At 36.0% G+C, this 26,202-nt stretch overlaps 1 protein-coding gene across 7 annotated transcripts in view; it reads left to right on the top strand.

The window, feature by feature from the left end:
- LOC126965438 (P protein-like) overlaps positions 1-26,202 on the top strand; it is a 234,307-nt gene that overhangs the window by 65,835 nt on the left and 142,270 nt on the right. For 3 of the 7 annotated variants that reach the window (XM_050809056.1, XM_050809055.1, XM_050809050.1), the window contains exon 2: positions 13,304-13,627. In XM_050809056.1, coding sequence (XP_050665013.1) covers positions 13,426-13,627 — 202 coding nt within the window. In that variant the 5' untranslated portion in view covers positions 13,304-13,425. The remainder of the gene's footprint in view (positions 1-13,303; positions 13,628-26,202) is intronic. The other 4 variants (XM_050809057.1, XM_050809051.1, XM_050809054.1 and 1 more) reach the window with 4 other exon arrangements.

The raw sequence follows: 26,202 nt of genomic DNA, 5'->3' as shown, positions 1-26,202 counted from the left end.
ATTGTGCTTATGAACATACAGAACATTATTAGGAATACATTGAGATGCAAAAATTAAAAAAAAAAATCTTGTTTTAATTATTTACTTAAAGTCCGACTTTTTTGTGTCCAAGCCGTGTGAGTTACATCTTATTATTTACGCATTGTATAGATGGACCCAATTAAAGGTCCAATTCAAACCCACATGCACACCCTCACTCACTCACACACGTACACACACACACACACACACACACTCACAATGAATTGTAAATTGTAAAATTTGGTTTTTAATCATTTCTGTTTATTTCTATATTGTTTACTAAATAAAATGTATCTGCTAAGGAAGTTGCGAGATATTCCCAATACAAGTGTCCTAAGACAACTTACTGGGAAGTCTCAACCACTAAAAAATAAACGAAATTTATTTAAATTAATTTATATATTTATTATTATAAGAAGCATGCGCATTCATACATTGCATTGTTTATCACGGTAGATTATTGTATAATAATGTAGAGGTTGATTTGTTTCACTTTTTCTTCTTCTTCTTGGTTTATTGGCTCCGCGCGTTAAGCGATTCAGCCATTGTTTCACTATTTCTCTTGCAGTTTGTAAAGCCAGTTCATATTTCGAATATCGAAGATATTTAAATGAAAACTTATAGTAATAATACAAGTTAAAAAGAGTTACAGAAGCAAGAGGAACATAAAACACTATATAAAATAATAACACAAAAGTAAAGTAAAAAAAAATTTATAAAGTTACAAAAAAAACAAAAAACAAATATGTGTATGACGTTGTCCTGTACATAATAAATAAAATACTGCTTTTTATTAATTTGTCAATAACATGCACCCTGTTGTTTCAAAGCAGAACTGTCAAACCGTGCGTCAATAAATTCTCTCATAGAAAATATGCCCATAAAACACCTAACAACCATATCAAAAAATGTTGGTACTACTGTCCAAAATATAGGTACATAAATATTGAAACAATAGTAATTGGTATGTTTAACTAAAAAGAAAATCAATAAATAAAAGAAATTTCTGAAATATAAGCAATAGAAACAAATAAAAAGTCCGATCTTATTATTTTTAATATATTTAATTATGTAAGACTTGTGCAGCCAATTTTTGAACTTATATACTTAATAATTCAAATAATGTTATAAACTAAGATAATTTATAAATCTAGATAGAGTCTGTTGCTGTTAGACAACCGATAAAAACAGGCCAGGAATTTTAGTTTTATGTGCGTGGCAAGCTACTTTACACTGGAGATTTGAATGACAGTTTGTGTTAGTGTGTGTGAATTGCTCAAAATAGAGGTTAGTTCTAAATTCAGTTTTAAACATGGAGAGTTGGATAGCGATTTAAAACCCACAGAATTTTTTTAAATGAGTGAGCGAGTGAAGACTATTAATGTTATTCGATGCGATACCACCCTGCCGGTCAATTTGACGGTTCTGTTTCGTGACTGCCAGATAGATAGCCAGCATGCGATCGGCGAGGTCAAGGTCTTCCACATTTTGACAGTATTTTAATTATTTCTGGTCTTTTAACACTTATTATCTCTTTTTCTTTAAGCAATAATGTATTTGTTGTATTTTTCTCTGTATTATACCATAAATTTGGGGATAATAGGGAGCAAACATTACCACAATTTCTTACTAAAAAAATTTTTAAGGCTTATTATTGTTAGTCCCAAAACAAATTTAAATATTTTTACAAAAATAAAATTTGAAAATCAAAATTTTATGAACAATGCTAGACTCGAACCCACTATCTCTGGCGTTCCGTGCCGGTGCTCTAACCAACTGAGCCAACCGTTCGGTAACGTATCGTTATAAAATCCTGTTTGCTTAAAACTCTCATATTATTGTCAAAAAACTACCACCCATTCGAAAGTGTGTGCCTCAGACGAGAAGAACGGGCGCAAGAAACTCAGCGGGCTTTTTTTATATAAAAATATGGATTACAATGCAATATCGTATAATAAACAATAAATTATAATTAAATAGCCTGAAGGTATTCGTTCGGTTCCCAGTCTGTGGTATCATTAATGATTTCATTTATGTTATAATAACCTTTACGGTTTACCACATAAACGTTTTTTAACAATTCTTTTAAATTAACACATTTGTTTGTAGATTTTTCGGGATCACGATGTAAAAGCATAATCGCAATAGCATCGCCCAGCAACGTTTTCCCTCTTTGCAATATGTTTTGTTTGTGCTATCAATAGCACAAACAAAACATATTGCAATGGTCAACCATGGTAGTCAGATTCTCTTCGGTAATATATTGTTCATAAAATGCTATAAATTCCGCTATCATTCAGTACAGTCTATTAGCAGGCAAGTCAGTTGCATTAACGTTATATCTTCTGTCTGAAATGGATCTGCAAACCATTTATTTTGTAAATAAGCTTTTGTATATTCTTAGCGTTTCTTCGAGGTGTGCTATAAAAGAATTCGTGAGTGAAGTTCTTGTAATTCTACTGTGAGATCCATTGCCTGGTCTTGAATCCTCTGCTTCGGCAACATCTTTGTAATCTTGCTATTCTGGATTCATTAGTTGATGTTAAACAAAGTTACAGAAATATTGTTCATGAAGTGCTTAAAATTCCGCTCTTAATAGTTTTGTCTTCTGGCTGAAATGCATCTGCAGACCATTTGTCTTGTAAATCAGCATTATTCTTGGTGTTTCTTCGAGGTGTGCTAATAATAGAATTCGTGAGTGAAGATCATCTGCTTCTACTGTGAGATCTCTGCTTCGTCCTCGTCTTTGTAATCTTGCAATTCTGGATTCATTTGTTGATGTAGGCAAAGATCAGGATGATCTTATACTGGGGCATTATCCAAATGAATAAAGTCCTCCGCACTATCTGTATTGGCACCGGTTCTAATATCACGGTCCAGTGGTGGTTCGAAACTTGGATCACAGTCCAATCCTTCGGCCCGTATTAAAAATTCAGAGTTATTTAGGATATGTCATAATTTTCTCTCATAGCCAAAATAAAAGTAAAGCCGCAAGCAATTATGCAAGTAATCCGAAAAGCTATAAAATGTCCTGTACAAAAGGCCTTTGCCTTGTGATGAAAAAACTTTGAGTAAAGATTTAATGTATAATGTACTTATTTTTATCGAAATTAATTTTGTTTCACTAAAATTATATATTATGTGCAGTTGCGTGCCGCCAATTGACCCAACGTATTTGTTAAGATGGATTTTCGTTTAGCAAAGTTAATTTACTTTAAGTAGCAGTCCAGTTTATATAAATTGATTTTAAGAATATTTCGCACTGTTAAAATAAAAAAAAAATTAAACGACAAGGGTTTATATGGTTTCAGTTACGCTTGAGTTTACGTTTAGCGCAAGCGTGTGACTTGCCTTTAATTTGACGCCATTTTTATTGAAACGACAGATGTCACTAAATGCCAAGTCATTGAAACGTTCTCAACAGAACTCAGCAGATGGCATTGTAACAATAAATGTATCAAATATTTCATAATTGCTTACCGGTTTTCTACGTACGGTGGTCGACAGAAGATAAAACATACTTCCCACATTTGAAGCTTAATCTCAACTCCTTAGAGTATATTTTAACTATAATTTATATAAAACAAGCTAATATATTGGAAAATCATTTTTTTTTTCTCTTTGAAAACCCTTTATTTTGATACCCATATCCTATATGGGGTTGCAAAAAATAGTCCAGTACAGTCATCGATACCAATAAATTTATAAATGTTTCAGCTCTAACATTGCTTAAACATTCATTTTTAAATATTTTGAAAATGTTGGTACTACTGTCCAAAATATAGGTACATAAATATTGAAACAATAGTAATTGGTATGTTTAAGTAAAAAAAAAACAATAAATAAAAGAAATTTCTGAAATATAAGCAATAGAAACAAATAAAAAGTCCGATCTTATTATTTTTAATATATTTAATTATGTAAGATATGTGCAGCCAATTTTTGAACTTATATACTTAATAATTCAAATAATGTTATAAACTAAGATAATTTATAAATCTAGATAGAGTCTGTTGCTGTTAGACAACCGATAAAAACAGGCCAGGAATATTAGAAGAAACGACAAGGGTTTATATAGTTTCAGTTACGCTTGAGTTTACGTTTAGCGCAAGTGTGTGACTTGCCTTTAATTTGACGCCATTTTTATTGAAACGACAGATGTCACTAAATGCCAAGTCATTGAAACGTTCTCAACAGAACTCAGCAGATGACATTGTAACAATAAATGTATCAAATATTTCATAATTGCTTACCGGTTTTCTACGTACGGTGGTCGACAGAAGATAAAACATACTTCCCACATTTGAAGCTTAATCTCAACTCCTTAGAGTATATTTTAACTATAATTTATATAAAACAAGCTAATATACTGGAAAATCATTTTTTTTTATTTCTCTCTGAAAACCCTTTATTTTGATACCCATATCTTATATGGGGTTGCAAAAAATAGTCCAGTACAGTCATCGATACCAATAAATTTATAAATGTTTCAGCTCTATCCATTGCTTAAACATTCATTTTTAAATATTTTGAACGTGGACATTTATGACATAGACGAAAACACGGTTAAAGCTAGTATAAATGATTATCGTCTCGCTTGCGTTGATTTTTAAATGTATAATTTACATTGTACTAATATCGCACATTCACGCGTAAAACTCTTGTAAGGTTGCACTAAATATGGCATATGATAAGTCAAAGTGTCAATATTTTGTACGATTTCGGCTTGGCTTTAATTTTATTTATTTCTAATTATTTTTTCGACCAACCTATAAGTATATCACTTTGCGTTGCTTAGAGATGTCGCTTGATTGTGTGTCCTCTACCGCATTTATTACGGGATGTGTTCCGAAAAACTGTTTAGGCTGATTTGCTTCATTGCCACAAATTATATCATTCCCATTATCTGGGTGTCTGGCGTTCTTCTACAGTGCGCTCTTAAATAACTTTCTTCGACGTACAACAAAACTATGTTATGAGCTTGCTTGTATCGTGCTTCCAGGATGATATCGAAATAAACGTGAAGCCATATTTTTGTTTAATACAGTTGTAACACAGCCGGTATGGGGACCGTAGCGTTTTTCCAATTTTTTTATACAAATTATATAGGAATTACAAGAGCATTGCCCTACCTTTTTTTTATTAAGATAAAGGGACGAGAGGAGCAGGACGTTCAGCACATGGTAATTGATACGTCCTTACCCATTACGATGCAGTGCCTCTCAGGATTCTTGAAAAATCCAAAAACTCTGAGTGGCACTACAATTGCGCTCGTCACCCTGAGACATAAGATGATAAGTCTCATTTGCCCAGTAATTTCACTAGCTCCGGCGCCCTTCAGACCAAAACATAGTAACGTTTACACATTACTGCTTCACGGCAGAAATAGCTGTTGTGGTACACATAATCTAGCCGGCTTCCTGTGCATATGAGCCTCCCACTGGTGTCTTTAATTTAAAAGCGTCGTAAAACTTTTTTAAAGAGGGTCAAACAGGCAAATGGCGCACGTGATGGGAATGGCGAGGCAACCGCCCATGGAAATCCGCAAAACCAGGGGTCAAGAGATGCGTTGACGGTTTTTAAGTTGGGGTATAATCTAAGCTTGAATTTAATGTATTATTAATAATCGTATCATATTCTGTTGAATTTTGCTCTGCCTAATAGCACCCTGCTCCTCTTCGCGTCGTATTCCTTATTGCTGAGGGTCGTGATTTCTCTGAGGATTCAACTTCTTCTTCCGGCCTTCTTTAGTGTCTATGAGATGGAAAAAGTTTGACTATTGACTAGCATCATTTTAGTTTTTCGTGAGATGTAACGGTCACGCCTTATTATTCGGAGTTGAGACATTGCAGTTTTGATTGCTGATTTCCAGCTCGCATGACCCGTTGTTGCTGATACTAGACCCCAGATAGGTGAAATTGTTGAAATGTTCTAGATTGACCGCCCCAGTCATTGTTAGCTTTTTGGCACCCTAAACTTATGAAATATGGTAGCATTATTATATTTGACGGCCCTAAACAAATAGTAGAGGCGTTTTCAAATTAGGTTCAGTCAGTTCTTGAATCTCAAACTCAAAGAGAATTTAAACACTACGTTCCTCGAACTAACTCAAGTCGAGACACTGTTTACGCCGATGGTGTGAGTCATTCCAGTGACTCGCATATCCTTATAATTAATTTGTTTTTTTTTTATAAAGAGGAAATCAGCAAAGAATTGTATATATGCTTACTTGTAATACCCTGGCCCAAATTAGGTTGGGCTAGTTTTTCTCAAGCACACACATTGGTCAATATGTGTCCCTCTACAGATTGTATACAATGAGTGCCTGCGCGGTGGCAATTTTCCTCATTGTTGGAAATTACTCTCATTTAATACCTACAAAATAAAGTGCTCATTGTGTCTAAAGAGGACATAGGGAGAGGAGACTTAATGACAGTATATCGAGGCGGTAACTTTTAAAATTAATTTTGTATCAGGTTAATGGAATCTACAAGAGCATTGTCGGGGGCGGCAACTAATAAAATCAATAAAACATTAAGATCACACTCATTTCTAAGCAATTAACTTAATTAGTGTTTCCGTCGGGTTATCAATACATTAACCCCTTAATAAAATTTGTTATTATAACAGAAACGAAAACATTTATGAAAATTACAATTAGTTATTATGACTATTGGTGTGTATAAATATCTATTTAAATATTAATTATTTATAGTAGATATGTGAGTGTGTTTATGTACTAGTATCTAGTAATATATCTGTCGTCTCGGGCATAATACAAGTAATAGAACAGTAGCGTAACTCAACGGTTTTAATGTAAATTATACCTACGTCTGGGCAGAGCGCTAGGAATACATACAAAAAGATTGACGAGGCAAACGGCGCGGCGCAGCTAATAATTTAACTCGGACAGCGACCAGTCCCGGCGGAAAATGGCAAAAGTATAAATATGGCAGTCTACAAATTTCCTAATTCTTACATGTGTAATTTAAATAGTAGGGTTCCAGTTTGTGCTTTATTTATGGATTTAAACAAGGCCTTTGATTTTGTCGATCATAAAATACTATTAAACAAACTTTATGCCTATGGTGTGTTTAACGTTTTAGACCTTCTTAATTCATACTTAACAGGTAGAAAAGAAATCACACAGATTACTAAGGTCCATTTTATATATAAAAAGCTTGTTAATTACCATTCACAGTCGAGAGTAACTCAATTCGGTGTTCCTCAAGGAAGTATCTTAGGCCAACTATTAATTATTCTATCATTCATCTACCAAATATGTAAATCACCATGACGTGGTCTTGTTTGCGGATATTATCACTATTATATTTGCAAACAAAACCATAAATAAAATTATTGTTAATGTTAAGAATACCTAAATGAGTCTGTGATCTGTATGTCTGTCTATGAGTCCAAACTTAGATAAATGAGTCTGATTTCAATGAGTATATGTGCCTTTTGTTGTCGAGACACTTGCCCCGTGAGGAAAGGCGCGGAGAATGTACAAAGTACTATCTTCTCGCCTCAATAGGGCTACTGGCAACCCGAGCGCTGGCAACTATTTCGGTCAACCGGTCAGCCTAGCTATCCAACGTGGAAATGCCGTAATGATAATTTTATCTAATCAGAGTATTGTAAATATAGAAGATTTGTGTTTTTTGAATAAATATACTCAGATAAAATCAATTTTATGATTTTTAAGTGCAGAGAAAAAACCTCGTATGCTTTGAATCTAAATTATGAAGGTGAAACCATCAGCGAAGTTAATGTTTTAAAATTCTTAAGTCTGAATATTAATTCTACTTTAAATTGGAAGGAAAATTTAAATCATATTTGTATTAAGGCAATTCTCCTTTGCACTCTATATGTTGGGTATAAAAGGGAACGTGTCGGCGCTACTGACGGCTTACCATGGCTATGTGGCATCGGTATTGAGATATTGTATTCTATTCTGGGGTAATTCTTCTGACATTTTTTTTATGAAAATAAGGGTTGAGACGAGCAGGACGTTCAGTTGATGGTAACTGATAAGCCTTGCCCATTACATTGCAGTGCCACTCAGATTCTTGAAAAACCCAGATATTCTAAGCGGCACTACAAGGCGCTGGTCACCAGAGAGACAAAATGTTGAGTCTCATTTGCCCAGTAATTTCACTAGCTACGGCACCCTTCAGACCGAAACATAATAATGTTTACACATTACTGCTTCACGGCAGAAATAGGCGCCGTTGTGGTACCCATAATCTAGCCAGCATCCTGTGCAAAGGAACCTTCTACTGGTTTAAGGTATTAAAGAAATAAGGTACAAATGACCTATAGCTGTAAGCCCTATTATAAAGAATATAAAATTCTTACAATGCCAAGTCTTTATATTTATGAAACTATAATATTATTAGTTATAAGTAATTTAAACGTTTTTCGAAATCGTAACAGCAAAAAATATGTCATTGAGCTACGACTGCCACCCAGTAGAGTAGCCCATTTCACAAGGTTCTTCTACGCAGGACTTCGTTTACATAATTACTTACCCAGAGACATTATAGAACGCAGGAGATATGGTTTTTGACAGATAAGACATATTATACGTTATGGAAAGATTTAAACTGTTGTGTATGTTTTTTAACATTTTCTTTAGTTTTTTGACAATATAATAATAATAATAATAATAAAAAATAATATTTAATAAATCTTATAACTATATTTACAATTCTACGATTACATAAAATTAAAACTATCATTACGTGGAAGCGTACCAAGAATACTGGCAGCATTACTGCGTTGGATAGCAAGGCTGATCCGTTGACCGAAATAACTGCCAGCGCTTGGGTTTCCAGTAGCCTTATTGAGGCGCGAAGATAGTATTTTGAACATTCTCCGCGCCTCTGGGCCCCACGGGCCAAGTGTCTCGACACCAAACGGCACAAAGATGTATGACTCACTGAGACCAACATATTTGCGACGCTTGCCGTCATCGGCAGTCGATAAATAATTTGTAAATATAGTTATAAGATTTTTTTTGTTTGAATAATAAAATTACTTTAGAAGAACTTAGAATTGGTATATTTAATAATATACAAAATACCTCATGAAGGATGGCACAGTAGACATATGTCGGGAGTGCCATCATCCCGGTGAGTCTATCAGACATACTATATCCGGTTGTTCTCGTCTCGCCAATGGAGAGTATTTGCACAGACACAACCAAGTAGCCAGGATTATCCATCAGCAACTTGCTCTTCGATACAGTCTTGCGCATTTTGAAGTCCCGTATTATAAGTATACTCCGGAGCCAGTTCTGGAAAACAGCCGTGCCTAGCTCTACTGGAACCGATCTATCATCACGGACAGAACTATCATTACTAATAAGCCTGATATTGTGTTGGTAGACCGGTTAGAGCGTCGGGCATTTATTGTTGATATCACCGTTCCGTGTGATGATAACCTTGTGAAAGCTGAAATAGAGAAATTGTCGAAGTAAGTACGAAGTAGACTTAGCACACGAGGTTCCTGACATGTGGGATGTTGATTCAACAATAATTGTCCGAATAGTCGTTTCCGTTAACGGTCTTATAGCAAAGAGCCTCGACCCGGCTCTCTCGAGAGGCTCTCACTTAATAACTGGATAAAGGGTCAGTTACAGAAAGCAGCTGTTTTGGGAACGGTACGGCATCGGGCGGAATTGTCGTGAACGAACGCCGGCGGGACTGTATTTTTTATATTTATATTTGTAATATTGTTTTTTATAAATATGTTATATACATAAATGTAGAAAATAAGATGAAATTGTAATAATAATAAGAACATTACACATTTTAGCTGATAGTATTATAAACATTTCTAATATATTAATATGGTTTTTAATGTTGCATGCTGTAGTTAAGCAGACTTTGGCTGCTCATGTATTTTTGTATATTATGTTCAACACCTGTACATTACCCAAATTTGAAGTAAAGAAGATTGAATTAAATTGAATCTTTTTACAAATAATCTCAATTACAATATAATATGTAAAGTCACTTGCAACAAAAATACTCAAACGTCAAATACTCAACGTCTTACACTTGACTTAAAGGTCTTAGTTACCAGGGCATTAAATCCCAAAAAAAATCAACGTCTTACACGAGTAAGTCAAAAAAAGTAAATGTAAATTAATACGTAAAATATACGTATGCATTGATAATAACATGGTTAACTAGACGAAAGAACAATATAACAGTATCCAAGAATCTCTGTTTAACAATACCTTTGATAAGAATACTAGATAGATCTATACACATAGTACGCACTATTTGTGTTGATAAGGAAGTACAATATCATGAGTTATAAGTACATATTATAATCATTCAGTTGGTATTTTTTGACTTTCGAAGGGTTTACGAGCAACAGTTATAAATTCCTGTCATTTCACTTGTAGAGGAGATAAATAAATTAAGTTATTGTTATCACATGTCGCGATATTTTCGTGCTTCACTGCTTTGTTTTTGAAGTTTTCATTGTTACGTTTTGACTTTTATTGTTAATAGTTCTGTAGTTTCTGTTGTTCTGTGTCGCCCTAATAGTACTGCCAAAACAATAAAAACGTATTCTTTTATTTATTTATATATTCAGAGAGATCTCCTTAGATATTAGTAAATGTATAGGAACAATATTTCTTATGAACTATATTATATTCGTAAAATATATTTATAAACCTTGAGCTAACTGTATCCAGTGTGGAAGGAACAGTCAGCTCTCGCAGCAATCATCTTTAGGATGCTGTTACAATATGGGACCGCTTTTATGGTATGGAAACCAAAAATGCATCAGAAAACATTCCAGAAGCACTACAACGCCGCAGTATCCACAACAGCCTCCTAAACGCATTATTATATGTGACACGTAGAACACTATAAGTTCCGCGCGAATATGACACCCACAAGCCGCTCGAGTAAAAAGACTTTCAGAATGCATTGAATAATAGCACTTTAACATTATTTATGCTTCGTGCAAACCTGCGGGCGAGCATTTTACTCCTGACTGACAGCGCTCTTTGCTCCCGTTCTATGTCATAGTCATCTCTTAAGTCATTCGAAATGATGTGACCTAAATATTTGAACTTATCTACAATCTTTAGCTTTTTATTTGCGAGAAATAAGCAAGGATAATTTCGTGACTAGTGTTTTGGAGTTCGAAATATCATAACATCGCTCTTTGATGAGTTATATTTTAAGCTGCATATGTCTCGCAAATGGAAATAAGCTTCCTAAGTCCTCTGATTGAGAGACTAAGCAGTACCATATCATCTGTGAAACTAAGGTTATTACAACATTTACACTTAACTTTTAATTAAACTTCAGATTCTTTCATCGAATTATCATCATTATAATAATAATAATTAGCATCACAACACAACACCCTTCCATCAACCTATAATACTGTAAAAATGAATAGTTGTTAATTTTCAATTCAAATTCAAATTCAATTCAAATTCAAATATTTTTATTCAAAATTGGATGTGAAATCACTTATTGAAAGTCAAAAAAACTACCACCCATTCCAAAGTGAATGCCTCAGGCCTGAGAAGAATGGGCGCAACAAACTCAGCGGGCTTTTTTTTTTCATCAAAAATATGTTTTACAATTAAAGTAACATTTACAAAGTAACATTGTACAATGAAACTTATTATTTAATAGCCTGAGGGCGGTCGCTCCATTCCCAATCTGTGGTATCATTAAGAAAGTCATTTATGTTATAGTAACCTTTACCACACAAACGTTTTTTAACAATTCTTTTGAATAACGTAATACTTTTGTTTTGAACATTTTCTGGGATCTTGTTGTAAAAGCATATACATCGCCCCACAAAAGACTTACTAACTCGACTTAGCCGAGTAGTAGGCATCATCAGTTTATGTCTGTTCCTGGTGTTAACATTATGGTTATGACAGTTTCTGGCAAATTCACTTATAATAATATCTTAGTGATGCTTGTTTTGCACACCGTAACAAAGCGACGATGTGACGTCATTGGCGTTAGGTCCAGAGATACAGTAACCCGGTATTAATGTATTTAATTAATTTTTGGATGAGGAAATTATCGAGAAAGAAACCTTGATTTTTTAGTTTTTCCTCACGATTTTTTAGTCGGAGCTGTATTTGTCTTTATCGCACAAATGATTGTCTCGCCTGCGTCAGTGGACTGTATATTGTTTTAGAATTCTTAAATAACTAAAAGGCTTCAGCCAATGGTACCTTTTAAAGTTCACTGCACTGCAGCTACACTTTAGCTGCACTGCTGTCACCCTGTCCTTAAGGCTACTATCCCAAGAAATCGCCAAAATAGCGCATAGTTGAAACCATTTCTTGACGGTTTATATAAAGCCTATATTATTACGAAAAATATATAACTACAAAATATGAGAAATTCACACGACAGTTAACCAGGTAGATCCTGAAAACCAGCGCTGCAGCTAGTATTGGTTTACATGCACAAGTTGAGTATCGGCCTTTTCTTTTGCCACACAGAATACTTATAGAGAAAATGTTTTAATTTATTTAAAAAGGCATTTATTTTACTCAAAATTGATTCTTTTAGAATTCTTATCACTACCACCGCTTCGAAAACCAATAGCGCGAGAGAGAAGCGGAAGATGGAAAATCTCCGCAAGAAACTCTTCCAGTATTCTTTTTTGCGCACTTTTAAATAAAATATACAATACTGTACTGTCATTATTATAAAATAATCATAATGTAGTCCCAGCCTGTACGATCACTTAGATATTCAGCTGTGGAGTAGTAGGATTTACCTACGACAGAGCCATTTTTGACAAAAACATTTAACTTTATTATTTTAACTAGATTTTACCTGCGACTTTGTCCGCGTTCAATAGTTACTTTAGGCAGCATTTTTTTATTTACTCGCTTTGCAAATAATTCCCTTAGAAACTGCTGTGGTGAATATAATTTTCATGTTCATTTTCACAAAGCTTCATGGTGTTATGCACGAACTTTCATACAAACGTAAAACTTCTTGAAACCCCGCCAAGGCTTTTATTCGCGATAAAAGTTAACCTATGTCCTTTCCCAAGCTCTTCTCCATCTCTATATTAAGTTTCATCAAAACCGGTTCAGTGGTTTAGGCGTGAAAGCGTAACAAAAAAACTTACATTCACATTTATAATATTAGTAGGGATGCCTAAACAGCGACTGGAAATTTAATAAAGTGTATACATATTTTACCCTTAAGGCTATTATGTATCATACAATTGTCTATTTATATTTTAATTATATTCATTTACTTAGCTGATTATTGCTGTATTTGCCTTTCTCTATGACCATAAATAAAAAAAAACTATCTAGCAAACATCAAATTCAGCGCAATTCGTCAACACTCAAAATTTACAGTTAATATGAACATTGACTAAATGGATAAGTTTGTTGAAAAAGTGAAATCTTGGAGTATGTCTAGGAAACCGCCAACACCAGAACTGAACAGGAGCCAATATTCCCTGGTGTCCAGTGGAGAGCTGACTGCGGAGGCTTTGCAGGTCTGGTTGAAGCTGCCAAAGAAGATCAAGTACGACCCTGACTTGGAAGCATTCCAGAAACGATATGAAAATGAATTAGGTGAGCGTATATAATAAGTCTTCCTTCATGTAGTACGGAGTGGGGTTGGACTTAGTATCCCTTAGCACGAATTTTGATGTAAAAAATATTGTAGTTGATAGAGCTTTAGTCCACGATTACAATGATACCACTCTTATTACAAGGTAACGCAACGTTTTCAAGGAAATCACAAAAAAAAATCTTACCTAAAACAGGTAAATCAAGTAAATAAATATCCCATAGCACGAATTTGGTTGTAAAAATATTGTAGTTGATACAGCTTTAGTTCACGATTATAATGATACCTCTCTTATTACAAGGTAATGCACCGTTTCCAAAAAAATAACGAAAAAAATTCAAACCTAAAACAGATAAATCACGTAAATAAACACTAGATGAGCGCTGCCATCGCGGCGGGAGGCTAAAAACTGTCATTAAATGATTTTCAAATTTTGGTTTCTTAGTAAAATATAAGTACAGGCAAAGGTTCAAGCTCATACAGCCATAAATTAGTAAAAGTAATAAATCCCCGAAGCTCTATCAACTGCAATTCATTAAAATTGGTTAGGTGAGGTTATGTTAGAACAGTTAAAACAACGCACTAGCCGAGCGTAGCGTGCCGCGGTAGCGGCCGGCGAGTGCCAAAACCAAATAGTAGGCGTTTCCTCTCATTAAACAATTAGGGAGGGGGAGAGTAGACTTTTATTTTGGTTTTTCTTGAAAACTGTGTATTACGTTGTAATAAGAATGGTAGGACCAAAGCTCTATCAACTACAATTGATTAAAATTGGTTAGGTTAAGTTATGTTAGAACAGTTCAAACAACGCACGAGCCGAGCGTAGCGTCACGCGGCAGCGGCGATAGATGTTTGGGGATTGATGAACATCAACAATAAACCCTTTTTATAAATGTTTTCCTTTTATCTAAAAATAATTATTGATGAAGCCGTCTTATCTGTCATAGACTATTTTTTACATTTCATTTCACTGTTTTTCATACAATTTATGGCTGTATGGGCTTAAACCTTTGCCTGTCCAAATATTTTAGGAAGAAACCAAAATCATTTTATGACAGCTTCTAGCCTCCCGCCGCGATGTCAGTAGTGTTTATTTACGTGATTTATCTGTTTTAGGTTAGAATTTTTTTCGTTATTTTCTCGAAAACGGTGCATTACCTTGTAATATAATTGTGGTATAATTGTAATCGTGGACTAAAGCTCTATCAACTACAATATTTTTTACATCCAAATTCGTGCTAAGGAATACTAAGTTTTAACCACGGAGTGTTTTGTGGACAGGACAGAAAGAGAGGCAGGCCTTGTGGTAGGTGGACAGATGAAATAGCGGCGGTGGCGGGGCAAAGTCGAATAGAGACTGCAAGAACCAAAACTAAATGTAGTTCTTTGGAGGCTTGTACATACAAAACCAGAGATAGTAACTTAGAGTAAGATTAAATAATTGTTATTTTTGCATGGAATCAAATAAAACTTCATTATTATTATTATATGTAGGTACTAAGACTTTTTATTGCACTACCCTGTTACAATATTTTTGGACCTGACGATCGTCGCTTTGTTACGGTGTGCAAAACAAGCATCATAAAATAATTTTCTATTATTATTATCTATTAATAAATACACTACGATTTATATTCTCTGTGATTGTTGCAAAGGTTTTGTTTCGTGATACTGATTATTATTATTATAATGATGAAAAAACAGTGAAAGAATCTATTTGGGTTAAGTAAAAAAGTATCAATTTTTCTGTCAAAACTATGAAAGCAATAGATGATGATCAATGAATATCACTACATGTTACGGTAATGAAACTGCAAACCGTGCGACGAGGATGAGTGGAAGGGGGTTAAAAGGGGAACGGGAGGGTGCTTCAAGTTCCAGCGAGGTCCAGAGAAAATTAATGTGGCCGTGTAGTAAGTAGTGTCAAGAAGGACAAGTCGTTTACCTAATGGTAGGCCCAGTCCATATTGTAGTGCCACCAAGGATAATTGAAAAACACACAATTCTGAACAGCACTACGACTCACGTTGACACGAGAACCTTTGAACAAAAGCGTAATGTGTGTGATATATTATATATTTACCCTGTGCTTCCCCGGGGCGTAAAGGAATAGGGCAGTCCCATGACCATGGGTGTCGTAAGAAGCGACTTAGGGCTTTTTAGAAGTGGGAGTCACGCTGCCGTCTTATGACGCACATCAGAGTATATCGCTATGTTTCGTATATGTTAATGTCGAGACCATAGACCACAGTCCTTGACCCCCGCCAAACCAGATTAGGTTGCGTTCAATCGGCCATTGACGGCGTGCTTGCACAGTTCCCCTCCGCTGAAATCGTAGGCTTGGGTCACTACGCCCTGCGTAGTCTGTGGTACGTGAGGATAGAATAGAGAATAGGAGACAGTTTGGATTCGACAAACTACAGGACTGTAGCTATTACCTCCCTGCTCTCCAAAATCATGGAAAGCATTATTAATCGCAAGCTCTTGGTATACCTAGAAGGTCACCAGTTGATCAACGACCGACAGTACGGCTTTCGCCATGGTCGGTTGGCAGGCGATCTTCTGGTAGATACATGATGGGTTTCGGCCTGGCAGTTAGCCTGGATATAGCAAAGGCCTTTAAATAATAATAATAATAAACTTTATTTCACAAAAATCAGAGGTTCACAACACTTAAATATAAATGTACTATGTCTTAAAAATTAACTTATCTTAAATAAAATACAGTGTGGAATTGAAACTCTGATACCCATGATAAGATCTAACTTGTGTTATGGGTATCAGTGTTTGCGTAAATCAATTTATATTGGTTTAAGATAATAAGATTAAAATGAAGAAGCGCGCATACATCTCATCTAAACAAAATTTTATTCCAATAGTATTTTTTAGTTTTATAAGTTACATATCTTGAGGAGATCTTCAGTTACTGTGTATGTTTTTGATAGGAGCCATTTTTTAACAACGGATTTACATGAAAATTTTGCAAGAGGATATATGTTACATTGTTGATTTATTTTATTATAGAGATGACTTGCGATTACTTGATGATATCGACTGGCTAGAGAAGTTCTAAAATTTGGAACTGGACAAACTCTTTGCGATTTCTTCTTTTACTTTTATTTTTATCGTATGAGAGTGTGGTGTGTTTTCTTAATATGGAATGAAGTTTAAAGAGCTGTCGAATGGTCAGAACTCCAGATTCTTTGTAAAACAAGCGCGTAGAGTATCTAAAAGGTTTACACGTCATTACCTTGATAACAGCTCTTTGTGCCCTTTCTAGTTCCAGAAATGTGGTCTTTGCGGCACCTCCCCATTGGCACAGAGCAAAGTAAATTAATTTTAGCGTAACACTATCAGCGGGTGATCTTATCATTTTAAATATGTATATTTATTTCGTATACGCGAGGTGAGTTTTTCCAGGTGAAATTTCCAATTTAATTGGTTATCAATATAGACTCCAAGATATTTGACATTATTAGACCTAGATAAAGTTGGGCAATCACATGAAGAAGGTGAGAAACGATTTGTGCAGGAGTGGGCCTTAAACGGCAAGATTTCTGGAGATGGTTGACCTGGAGCTGTTATCGAAAAGGTTAAGTAAGTTGTCTTTGTAAGGTTAAGGGTCAGGAGATTAGAAAGCCAGTCAAGTACGTTTCCGAGAGCTTGTTCCGCTAAAGCATAAGTGGTAGGCCAGTGGCGTCCATGGATTAGGAGGGCTGTATCATCTGCATAGGTGATGATCGAGCAGTTAGTAAGAGAAATATTGCAGAGGGCATTTATATATATGAGGAAAAAGGTGGGGCCTAAAATAGAACCTTGAGGAACACAAAAGGTGGGAGATACTTCACCACTCACAAATGAGTAAATATTTACCCACAGGGTTCTATCAGAGACATAGTCTTTGAAGATGTCTAAGGCGTGACCACGTATCCCCATTCTCCATTTTATTTAGCAGATGTGGAACAGCGACCGTGTCGAATGCCTTGGAAACATCTAAGAAAACTCCTATGCATTTGTTATGTGTGTCAAGTTTGTTAACAACATAGTTGACAAGAAATGACACTGCGTGCTCCGTTGATTTTCCCCTTCAGAATCCAAATTGGTTTCGGGCTAGAATGTTATGAGTCTCTAGGAAGGAAAGTAACCGATAGTTGAGTATTTTGTCTAACACTTTAGATAGAGTTGACAGCACAGATATTGGCCTATAACTACTGATATCTTCTTTGTTTCCACTTTTGTAGATAGGATGGACGATAGCCTTTTTAAATACTCTTGGAAATTGACTACTCATAATAGAGTTATTACGTATTTTGGTAATAATTGGGACCAGTATGCTACTGCATTGTTGCAGTAGTTTACTCGTAATTTCATTCCATCTAATGGCAGCATCCTTGCGTAGGCTAGAGATGATACTTGCCACTTCAGCTTCATCCGTTGGAAGGAGAGTAAGAGAGTTCACTGGGGGGTGGTCATCATTAGGCTTCAAGGAAGGCGTCATTTTATTGTTTAGCCTTAAGGCGAGGTCCCTGCCAATATTTGCAAAGTAGTGGTTAACTTGGTTGACTGACGACATATTATTATTTTCTAGATTTAGCAATTCCAGTGGTGGGTTGCATGCGCGAGTTGTTTGAACAATGCTTTTAATCACTTTCCAGGTTTGTTTGGGGCTATTTTTAGAGTGCAGTTATTAGGTTCACTTTTAAGTTTACGGCTCATAGCGTTTCTGTTGCGAATGCATTTAAGCAAACCCTGTGTAATCCATGGTTTTATCAATCTATTTTTAGATGGAACTTGTCTAATTTTGCGTGTCGACATGCGTTTAGCAGGTGTTAGTATAGTATCAATATTAAGTAGGACCGGGTAATGATCCGTGATATATGTGTCAATTACTAATGTTGTCGTTTTAAAATTGGATTTAAGAAAGACGTGATCAAGGCAATTTTTTCCACGAGTAGGCAAAGTATGTGTAGGTAATAATCCATGCAAAGCATATAAGGTCAGATATTCATGAACCTGTGAGTTTTGATTTGATTGAAATATATTTATGTTCATGTCCCCCATAACAACGATATCGTTTGATTTTGCAGTGGATGCAAGAATATTATTTAGGCTGCCTAAGAAGTTATTTGTGTTGTGGGCGCTAGGTGATCGATATAATGCTATAATTATCAGATTATTTAATTGTACTTTGATCGTGTATGGCACAAGGCGCTTCTCTCAAAACTTCCATCATTTGGGCTTCCCGAGAGCTTATGCAAATGGACCTCCAGCTTCCTCACTGGGCGCAGCATACATGTCATTGTTGACGGTTATTGCCCGAAGCCCGTGAACGCTGGAGTGCTTCAAGTCTGTGTGCTATCTCCTACACTGTTTCTTCTGCATATCAATGATATGTTGGACACCGCCAACATACATTGCTATGTAGACGACCAGTGGCCGGACCTGCGCTTTGTAGAGCGCTAGAATTTGGACCGGCTTGAAGTCAAAGTCAAAAATATTTTATTCACATAAAATCAAAATTTATATGTATTACCGTGCTCTATTTAGTTAGTGATTTTTTAGTACAATTAGTACATTTTTAACCGACTTTAAAAAGAAGATTCTCAATTAGGTCCGTATATTTTTGATATGAATCAACATCTTATAGAATGTTTGTCTGATAACCCTAGACGTCGAGACAGTTTTGTACGTAATTAGTCCTTATAATACGCATTGGCAATAAAAATTCCTTCAAGTACCTATTTTTCAATTTCTTTGTTGTCCGTATACCTACACTCTTAGGGCTTAATTTCACTAGGACACCACGGAGGCGCGACCAGTCACCACTACCAACAAAATGTATACAGCTCTATAGAGAGTTTATAGACTCACCTGGTGTCCGTTTGGTTGCGCAACTAATTTGGTGGCGCGAACTGCTCGGACGCGTCATGGCTCTGGTGTTTGTATGGTGTTATGGTTGCGCCACCATGGCATCCCGGTGAAATATAGCCGTTAATGTCAGTGGCACGCACGATTAAATTCCGTGCTGTCATGATGCTTTAAAAAAAGCTAAAATAGACTATCAACATTGATGTAGTTGCACTCTTAAGTATTTGGCTATAATGATTTATATACACACCCATCTAGATGTAGTGAATATAACTAAGTTAACGGTGATCCCAGAAAATAAATAAGTAAGATTCGTCGTTGATGATGATGATGATGTAAAGATGATCACCGCCACCAATGTGTTCACTTTCATTACCAGAGGTTTTACATAAGCGTTGCAGACTTTTTATATAGACAGACAGTTCCACAAATACTCAAACTAGTCACATATTATAAATAATATACCTATATATTATATTGGAAACCAATTTTATGATTGAATTGTTATAGTTGTATTGCGAAATATAATTCTAATTCTTGGAAATCAGACCAAAAGGCATTATATTTTTATAACAGATTTTAATACCACCTTCCAAACATTCGAAATCAATGTAAAATATAAATAATTAAACTGAAAAACGAATTAGAAATATAATACCAAAACAAATTAAAATGCTAATTCTAAGAATAATAATAATAATTATATTTTTTTGCGAAAACTACCACCAATTTTGTACAAATACAATAGATATGAACAATTAAAATTATGTTAATAAAAGAAAAAAATAACAATACAAATGTTGATAAACAATGAAAAAGAGATATTAATTCTATGAAAAATGTGGAAGGATTATTTTAACAACATGATAACAAACGAGGCAGCAGCGCGATTCGCAAAAAGGAAAGTTCTCAGCAAACGTTAGGACGTATATTCCTAACTCTAATATTATGAACATGAATAATGATAGAACAACAAATTAATATTTGAACAAAAATTGGACAGAGCACGCCCTAACTCGCCAACGTTTGAATTGGGTTTTTGAAAAAAAAAAAATATTGATTTTTTTTATGTATTTTAAAACTTTATTATTAATAATATTAATATTTAATGCAAAAAACTTCAAAAAAAATTTTTTTCAATTAATTATAAACAATTAAAAATTGATGAAATTTAAATAAAAATCACGTGACTATAAACGCGCCATGATTGGTCACCATAGTTGTGACGTCATAATGTTATAGCTATTTAATAACAGTACAGCGTTTACGGCTATTACACGTGTCTAGACAATAATATTAAAAATTTATTGCTAAAATACGAGTTGTTAGTTGGTTTCGATTAGCTATGTGTGATAAAGGATTTATTAAGGCAAAGTCTGATAATATTCCTGATGTTGATATATTTATGATCACCGATTTTTTAAAAAATGACGTTCGGTTTAATTCTGCTGAAGTTCGAGGTGCCAAGGCATCAAGGTAAGTTTGTTAAAAAATAATATAATAAATGAAAATATTTAATTATTTATTCTCCATTACATTAAATATAATTATTTATTTCATAAATTGCAGAGCATCGCGTGAGAGTTACGGCGACAAAGCTATAGGTTATGTTCAACTAAGTCGTAAAAATAATATTTGTATTGTGAAAGGACGGGTATGTCCAGAACACCGAGTTCGGAGTAAAGCTTATTCAGTTACTTTAACTATTAATGAAAAGTCAAAAAAAATTCAGGATGTTCAATGCCATGACTGTGCAGCTTCAGCAGGTAATTTATACTCCTATTAAATTTAAGTTTTTTGATGTTGTAAGCAATAATAATCTTTTATATGGTGTCTACAGGTGGTTGCAAACATGCATTAGCATTACTTATGTGGACCCATCGTAGAAGTGAAGATCCGACACCAACAGAAGTCGCTTGCTATTGGAAAAAATCTCGATTATCAGGCATTGGTACAGTTATAAAATCAAAATCAGTTATCAGGAGTTGCCTTTGTAGTATTCTTACATAATGGTACAAAACAAGAACGATAACTTTTGAGGTTCGACATTTTTAATATAAATTTAAATATTTAATAATGACAACAAAATTAAATAGATCAAAACACTGTATTTATTATTTTTCTATCAACTGCAATGAGTGAAAACTAACATTATGACGTCACACGCGCTCGGGTTTGTTCGGGAGTTGTCGGCGTGTCTTCGGTACTGGATTCAAAAATTTTTTTTTATTTTGAAATAACTTTTGAATTTTTGCGAAAAAAAAAAATAGTTTTGTTATAAAACTAATATATAATCTTTCCATTTATCACAAAAAAAATTTTTTTTCAAAAACCCAATTGGAAGTGTCTCGACGCCGTTTTTTTGCGCCCAGACAAAGAGAAAGAACTACCCTCCGGGTTAACGACGGGAGGGATGTGGTGAATGCTCATGCATACCAACGCAGCCTAAGTCTGCGTTGGTTATGTGGGACTCACGTAAAACCCAAGTGCCTATCCACTAAACACCACCTGAGGTTGGCTTTGGGCAAATGCCCTCTAAGCCTTCATCGAAGGCGACCTTGGGGAAAAAGGCGCAAGCGGCACTCCCTATGGAGTATCCGCTGGGTTGTCTTGACGCCAATGACACATTGCCTTTTATAGATATCTCCACCCTCTCTTCCTTTCACTTTTTATACTCTCCGTTTAGCAAAACACTTGCATCTACATTTTTGACATTTGGTACGGTAATTTTATATATTCAGTTAATTAATGACTACTTAACAATATTTTCTTGGCGCTAATCCAGTACACGTGTCAGATTGAACATTGTTCAATTCGTCACATAAAACTTGGCTTCTTTTCACTTAGAATATGAGTGAAGTGTCATTTGCGAAGAATATTACCTTGTGTATTTTTTTGCTTTGTTTCACTGGGACACCACGGAGGCGCAACCAATCGCCGCTACCCACAATAATTATACTGCTCTACAAGGAGTTACTCGCCTGGTGTCCGTTTCCATATTGGTTGCGCGACCAGCTCGGATGCGTTATGACTCTGGTGTCTGCAAGGGCGTGCATATCATATAGGCAATTAGGCAGAGCCTACCTTATTATGAAAAACTAAATAAATATAGCACTAGTGTTAAAGTTAATTTACTACCTACGGTAGGCAGTCTACAGATCGCATATACGAAGCAAGCGGCATTTCATACAAATTATTTTTTTTTTATGGAAATTAGGGAAAAGACGAGCAGGACGTTCAGCTGAAGGTAATTGAAACACCTTTTCCATTACAATGCAGTGCCGCTCAGGATTCTTGATAAACCCAAAAATTCTGAGCGGCACTACAATTGCGCTCGTCACCTTGAGACATAAGATGTTAAGTCTCATTTGCCCAGTAATTTTTCTAGCTACGGCGCCTACCGAAACACAGTAATGCTTACACATTACTGCTTCACGGCAGAAATAGGCACCGTTGTGGTATCCATAATCTGGCTGGCTTCCGAAAAGTACAATATAAAGTTGCCTTAATAAAAAAGCTATTGATCTCAGGTAGTACGGTATCTAGTTGAAGCGCAGCGGAAACCAATCCTTAATCTAAGTATCATACATATACAAAGACTGATAAATCCTTTGCGTTGCGTGGGTTAATAATCAGATAACAGAAAGCCATTCGAAAAGGTGTAATTTGAACCTCACATATTGCTTCCAAATGCATATAAAACCATACTTGTGCCAAGAATTGATTTAAAAGTAGTTATTAATAGAATGCATATTGCATTCTTTGCATTGGGCACACTGACAATTCTATGCACATAAATATTTCTCATTATATGATCATTTATTTATTCAAGGTCCACCAACACAGAATACACATGGCAATTCATAAAATTGTAACATAAAGTCCAAAAATCGTGTTCCTGCAAATACAGATGATAACATCATGCACATAAACATACAAACAATTTAGTTCTTAATTAGATAAAAGTACATTGAAGTCCGATAGCGCTAACATGTCAAACAATATATAAAGATAAATTTAATCCACAAATCATCATCACGACAGCTGTGAAAACGTCGAAAAAAATTGAGTTTAGGACTAACCTTTTATTTTGAGAGCATTGCACGCACACAGATACAAAGTGTCGTGCAAATCGCGAGTGTAAGACGTAGCTTGTCACGCACACTAAACTAATATTCCTGGCCTGTTTTCTAACAGCAATATACTCTATATAGACGTATAAATTATCTAAGACACCAATATAATATTAGCTTTTTACTTGATGTTTTGTTTTCACGATGCATGCATTGTTTTCAGCTAGGATTATTTATATGTCTAGACAGAGCCTCTTGCTGTTGGGCAATGCATGAAAATAGACCAGTTTTATTGTGCTTGACAGCTATGTCTTACACTCGCGATACGTATATCCTTTTCAACACGTCAATGAATCACCAGTTGATCAACGACCGACAGTACGGCTTTCGCCATGGTCGGTCGGCAGGTGATCTTCTGGTATACCTAACACATAGATGGGCGGCGGCTATTGAAAGCAAGGGGGAAGGCCTGGCAGTAAGCCTGGATATAGCGAAGGCCTTTGATCGTGTATGGTACAAGGCGCTCCTCTCAAAACTTCCATCATTTGAGCTTCCCGAGAGCTTATGCAAGTGGACCTGCAGCTTCCTCACTGGGCGCAGCATACAGGTCATTGTCGACGAATATTGCTCGAACCCGAAGCCCGTGAATGCTGGGGTGCCCCAATTCTGTGTGCTATCTCCTACGCTGTTTCTTCTGCATATCAATGATATGTTGGACACCTCCAACATACATTGCTATGCAGACGACAGCACTGGTGATGCCGTATATACGGGCCATGCATGTCTCTCTCGGGAAATCGTCGACCAGTGCCGGGAGAAACTTGTGTCTTCTATCAAGTCCTCTCCTGAGAAGGTCGCGGAATGGGGTAAATTGAACCTTGTCTAATTTAACCCCCAGAAGACTCAAGTTTGCGCGTTTTCCACTAAATAACCCCATTTGTCGTAACACCGCTCTTCGACAACACTCGCCTAGTGGCGAGGCTTTAAGGGGAGCTTTATCGGAATACTGGGTTTCGAAATCTCGAGCGATTGCCAATTCCGTGGTCATCTGGAGGACAAAGCCAAATTGGCTTCGAAGAAACTAGGCGTCATTAATAGAACACAGCAATACTTCAAGCCGGCCCACATTCTAGCGCTCAACAAAGCGAAGGTCCGGCCACACAGGGAGTATTGCTGTCATCTCTGGTCTAGCGCACCCCAGTATCAGCTCGATCCATTTGACCGCGTGCAACGTAGAGTAGCTCGAATTGTCGGGGACCCAGTGCTCTGTGAACGGCCGGATCACGTTAGCGTTGCGTAGAGATGTCGCTTCATTGTGTGTCTTCTACCGCATTTATAACGGGGAGTGTTCCGAAGAGCTGTTAAAACTGATTCCTGCCGCCGAAATCCACCTTCAACACCACCACGACACGCCACAAGTTAGGATATCATCCCCACCATCTGGATGTGTGGCGGTCCTCCACAGTGCGTTTTCAAGGAGCTTTCTTCCACGTACTACAAAGCTGTGGATTGAGCTTCCTTGTGCGGTGTTTTCGGGACGATACGACATGGGTACTTTCAAGCGCTAACACCTTCCTTAAAGGCTGGCAACGCTCCTGTGATTCCTCTGGTGTTACAAAATATTGTGGGCGGCGGAGGATAGTGATAAATAAATATTTTAATTATACACAAATAAAATATGATAACAAAATTTTATGAACGATGCGTGACTCGAACCCACGGCCTCTCGCGTTCGTCGCTAGTGCTCACCCAACTGAGCTAACCGTTCGAGTGATGTCCCGAGTCCCGCATCGTTCATAAAATTTTGTTTTCAAATTTTATTTTTGTATTAATTAATAATCCCAGAAGTTAGGGTTATCATTTTAAAAACATAACAAATTGTTAATTTTAGTTATTTTATCTCTGCTTAATATGGTAGATTGACTCATATCAATAAAGAACGGTCGGCTATCTGATTTTATACAACATTGTAAAATAAATTAAATTATACAAAAGAAATGCAACCAACATGATAATAAAGTTAGCATGATTCATACAAACGTCGAGAGGAATTATAAGTAGGTCGATTGATTAAAATAACCGATAAAGGAGTCTTCCCACTATACCATGACCTTGCTATGAACATATCGGGCACCTAAAGAAACACGACAAAAAAAATAGTTGTGCCTCCAGCAAGTTTTTACCAATGAGTGGCTCCTTTGCACAGGAAGCCGGCCTTGAAGCAGTAATATGTAAGCATTACTGTGTTTTGGTCTGAAGGGTGCCGTAGCTAGTGAAATTACTGGGCAAATGAGACTTAGCATCATATGTCTCAAGGTGATGAGCGCAAATGTAGTGCCGCTCAGAAATTTTGGGTTTTTCAAGAGTCCTGAGCAGCACTGCATTGTAATCGGTTGGGCGTATCAATTACCATCAGCTGAACGTCCTGCTCGTCTCGTCCCTTATTTTCATAAAAAAAAAGAAAAAATAGGTAGCGACGACCCCAATCACCCAATCATACCCAACGACTCTCCCAATGTGTTGGGAGAAGAAGTGCCAGGGTATAGAGCTCCGCCCTGACACCCTTCTTCTGCCCTCACACAGGGGGTGAGAAGAAAACTCGACGACGACGAAACACGACGCAGTATCACAGAATAAAG

Source organism: Leptidea sinapis, chromosome 7, assembly GCF_905404315.1.
Source record: "Leptidea sinapis chromosome 7, ilLepSina1.1, whole genome shotgun sequence".
NCBI lineage: Eukaryota > Metazoa > Arthropoda > Insecta > Lepidoptera > Pieridae > Leptidea > Leptidea sinapis.
Note: the sequence above shows the minus strand (reverse complement) of the source record. Positions and strands in the feature narration are given on the sequence as shown.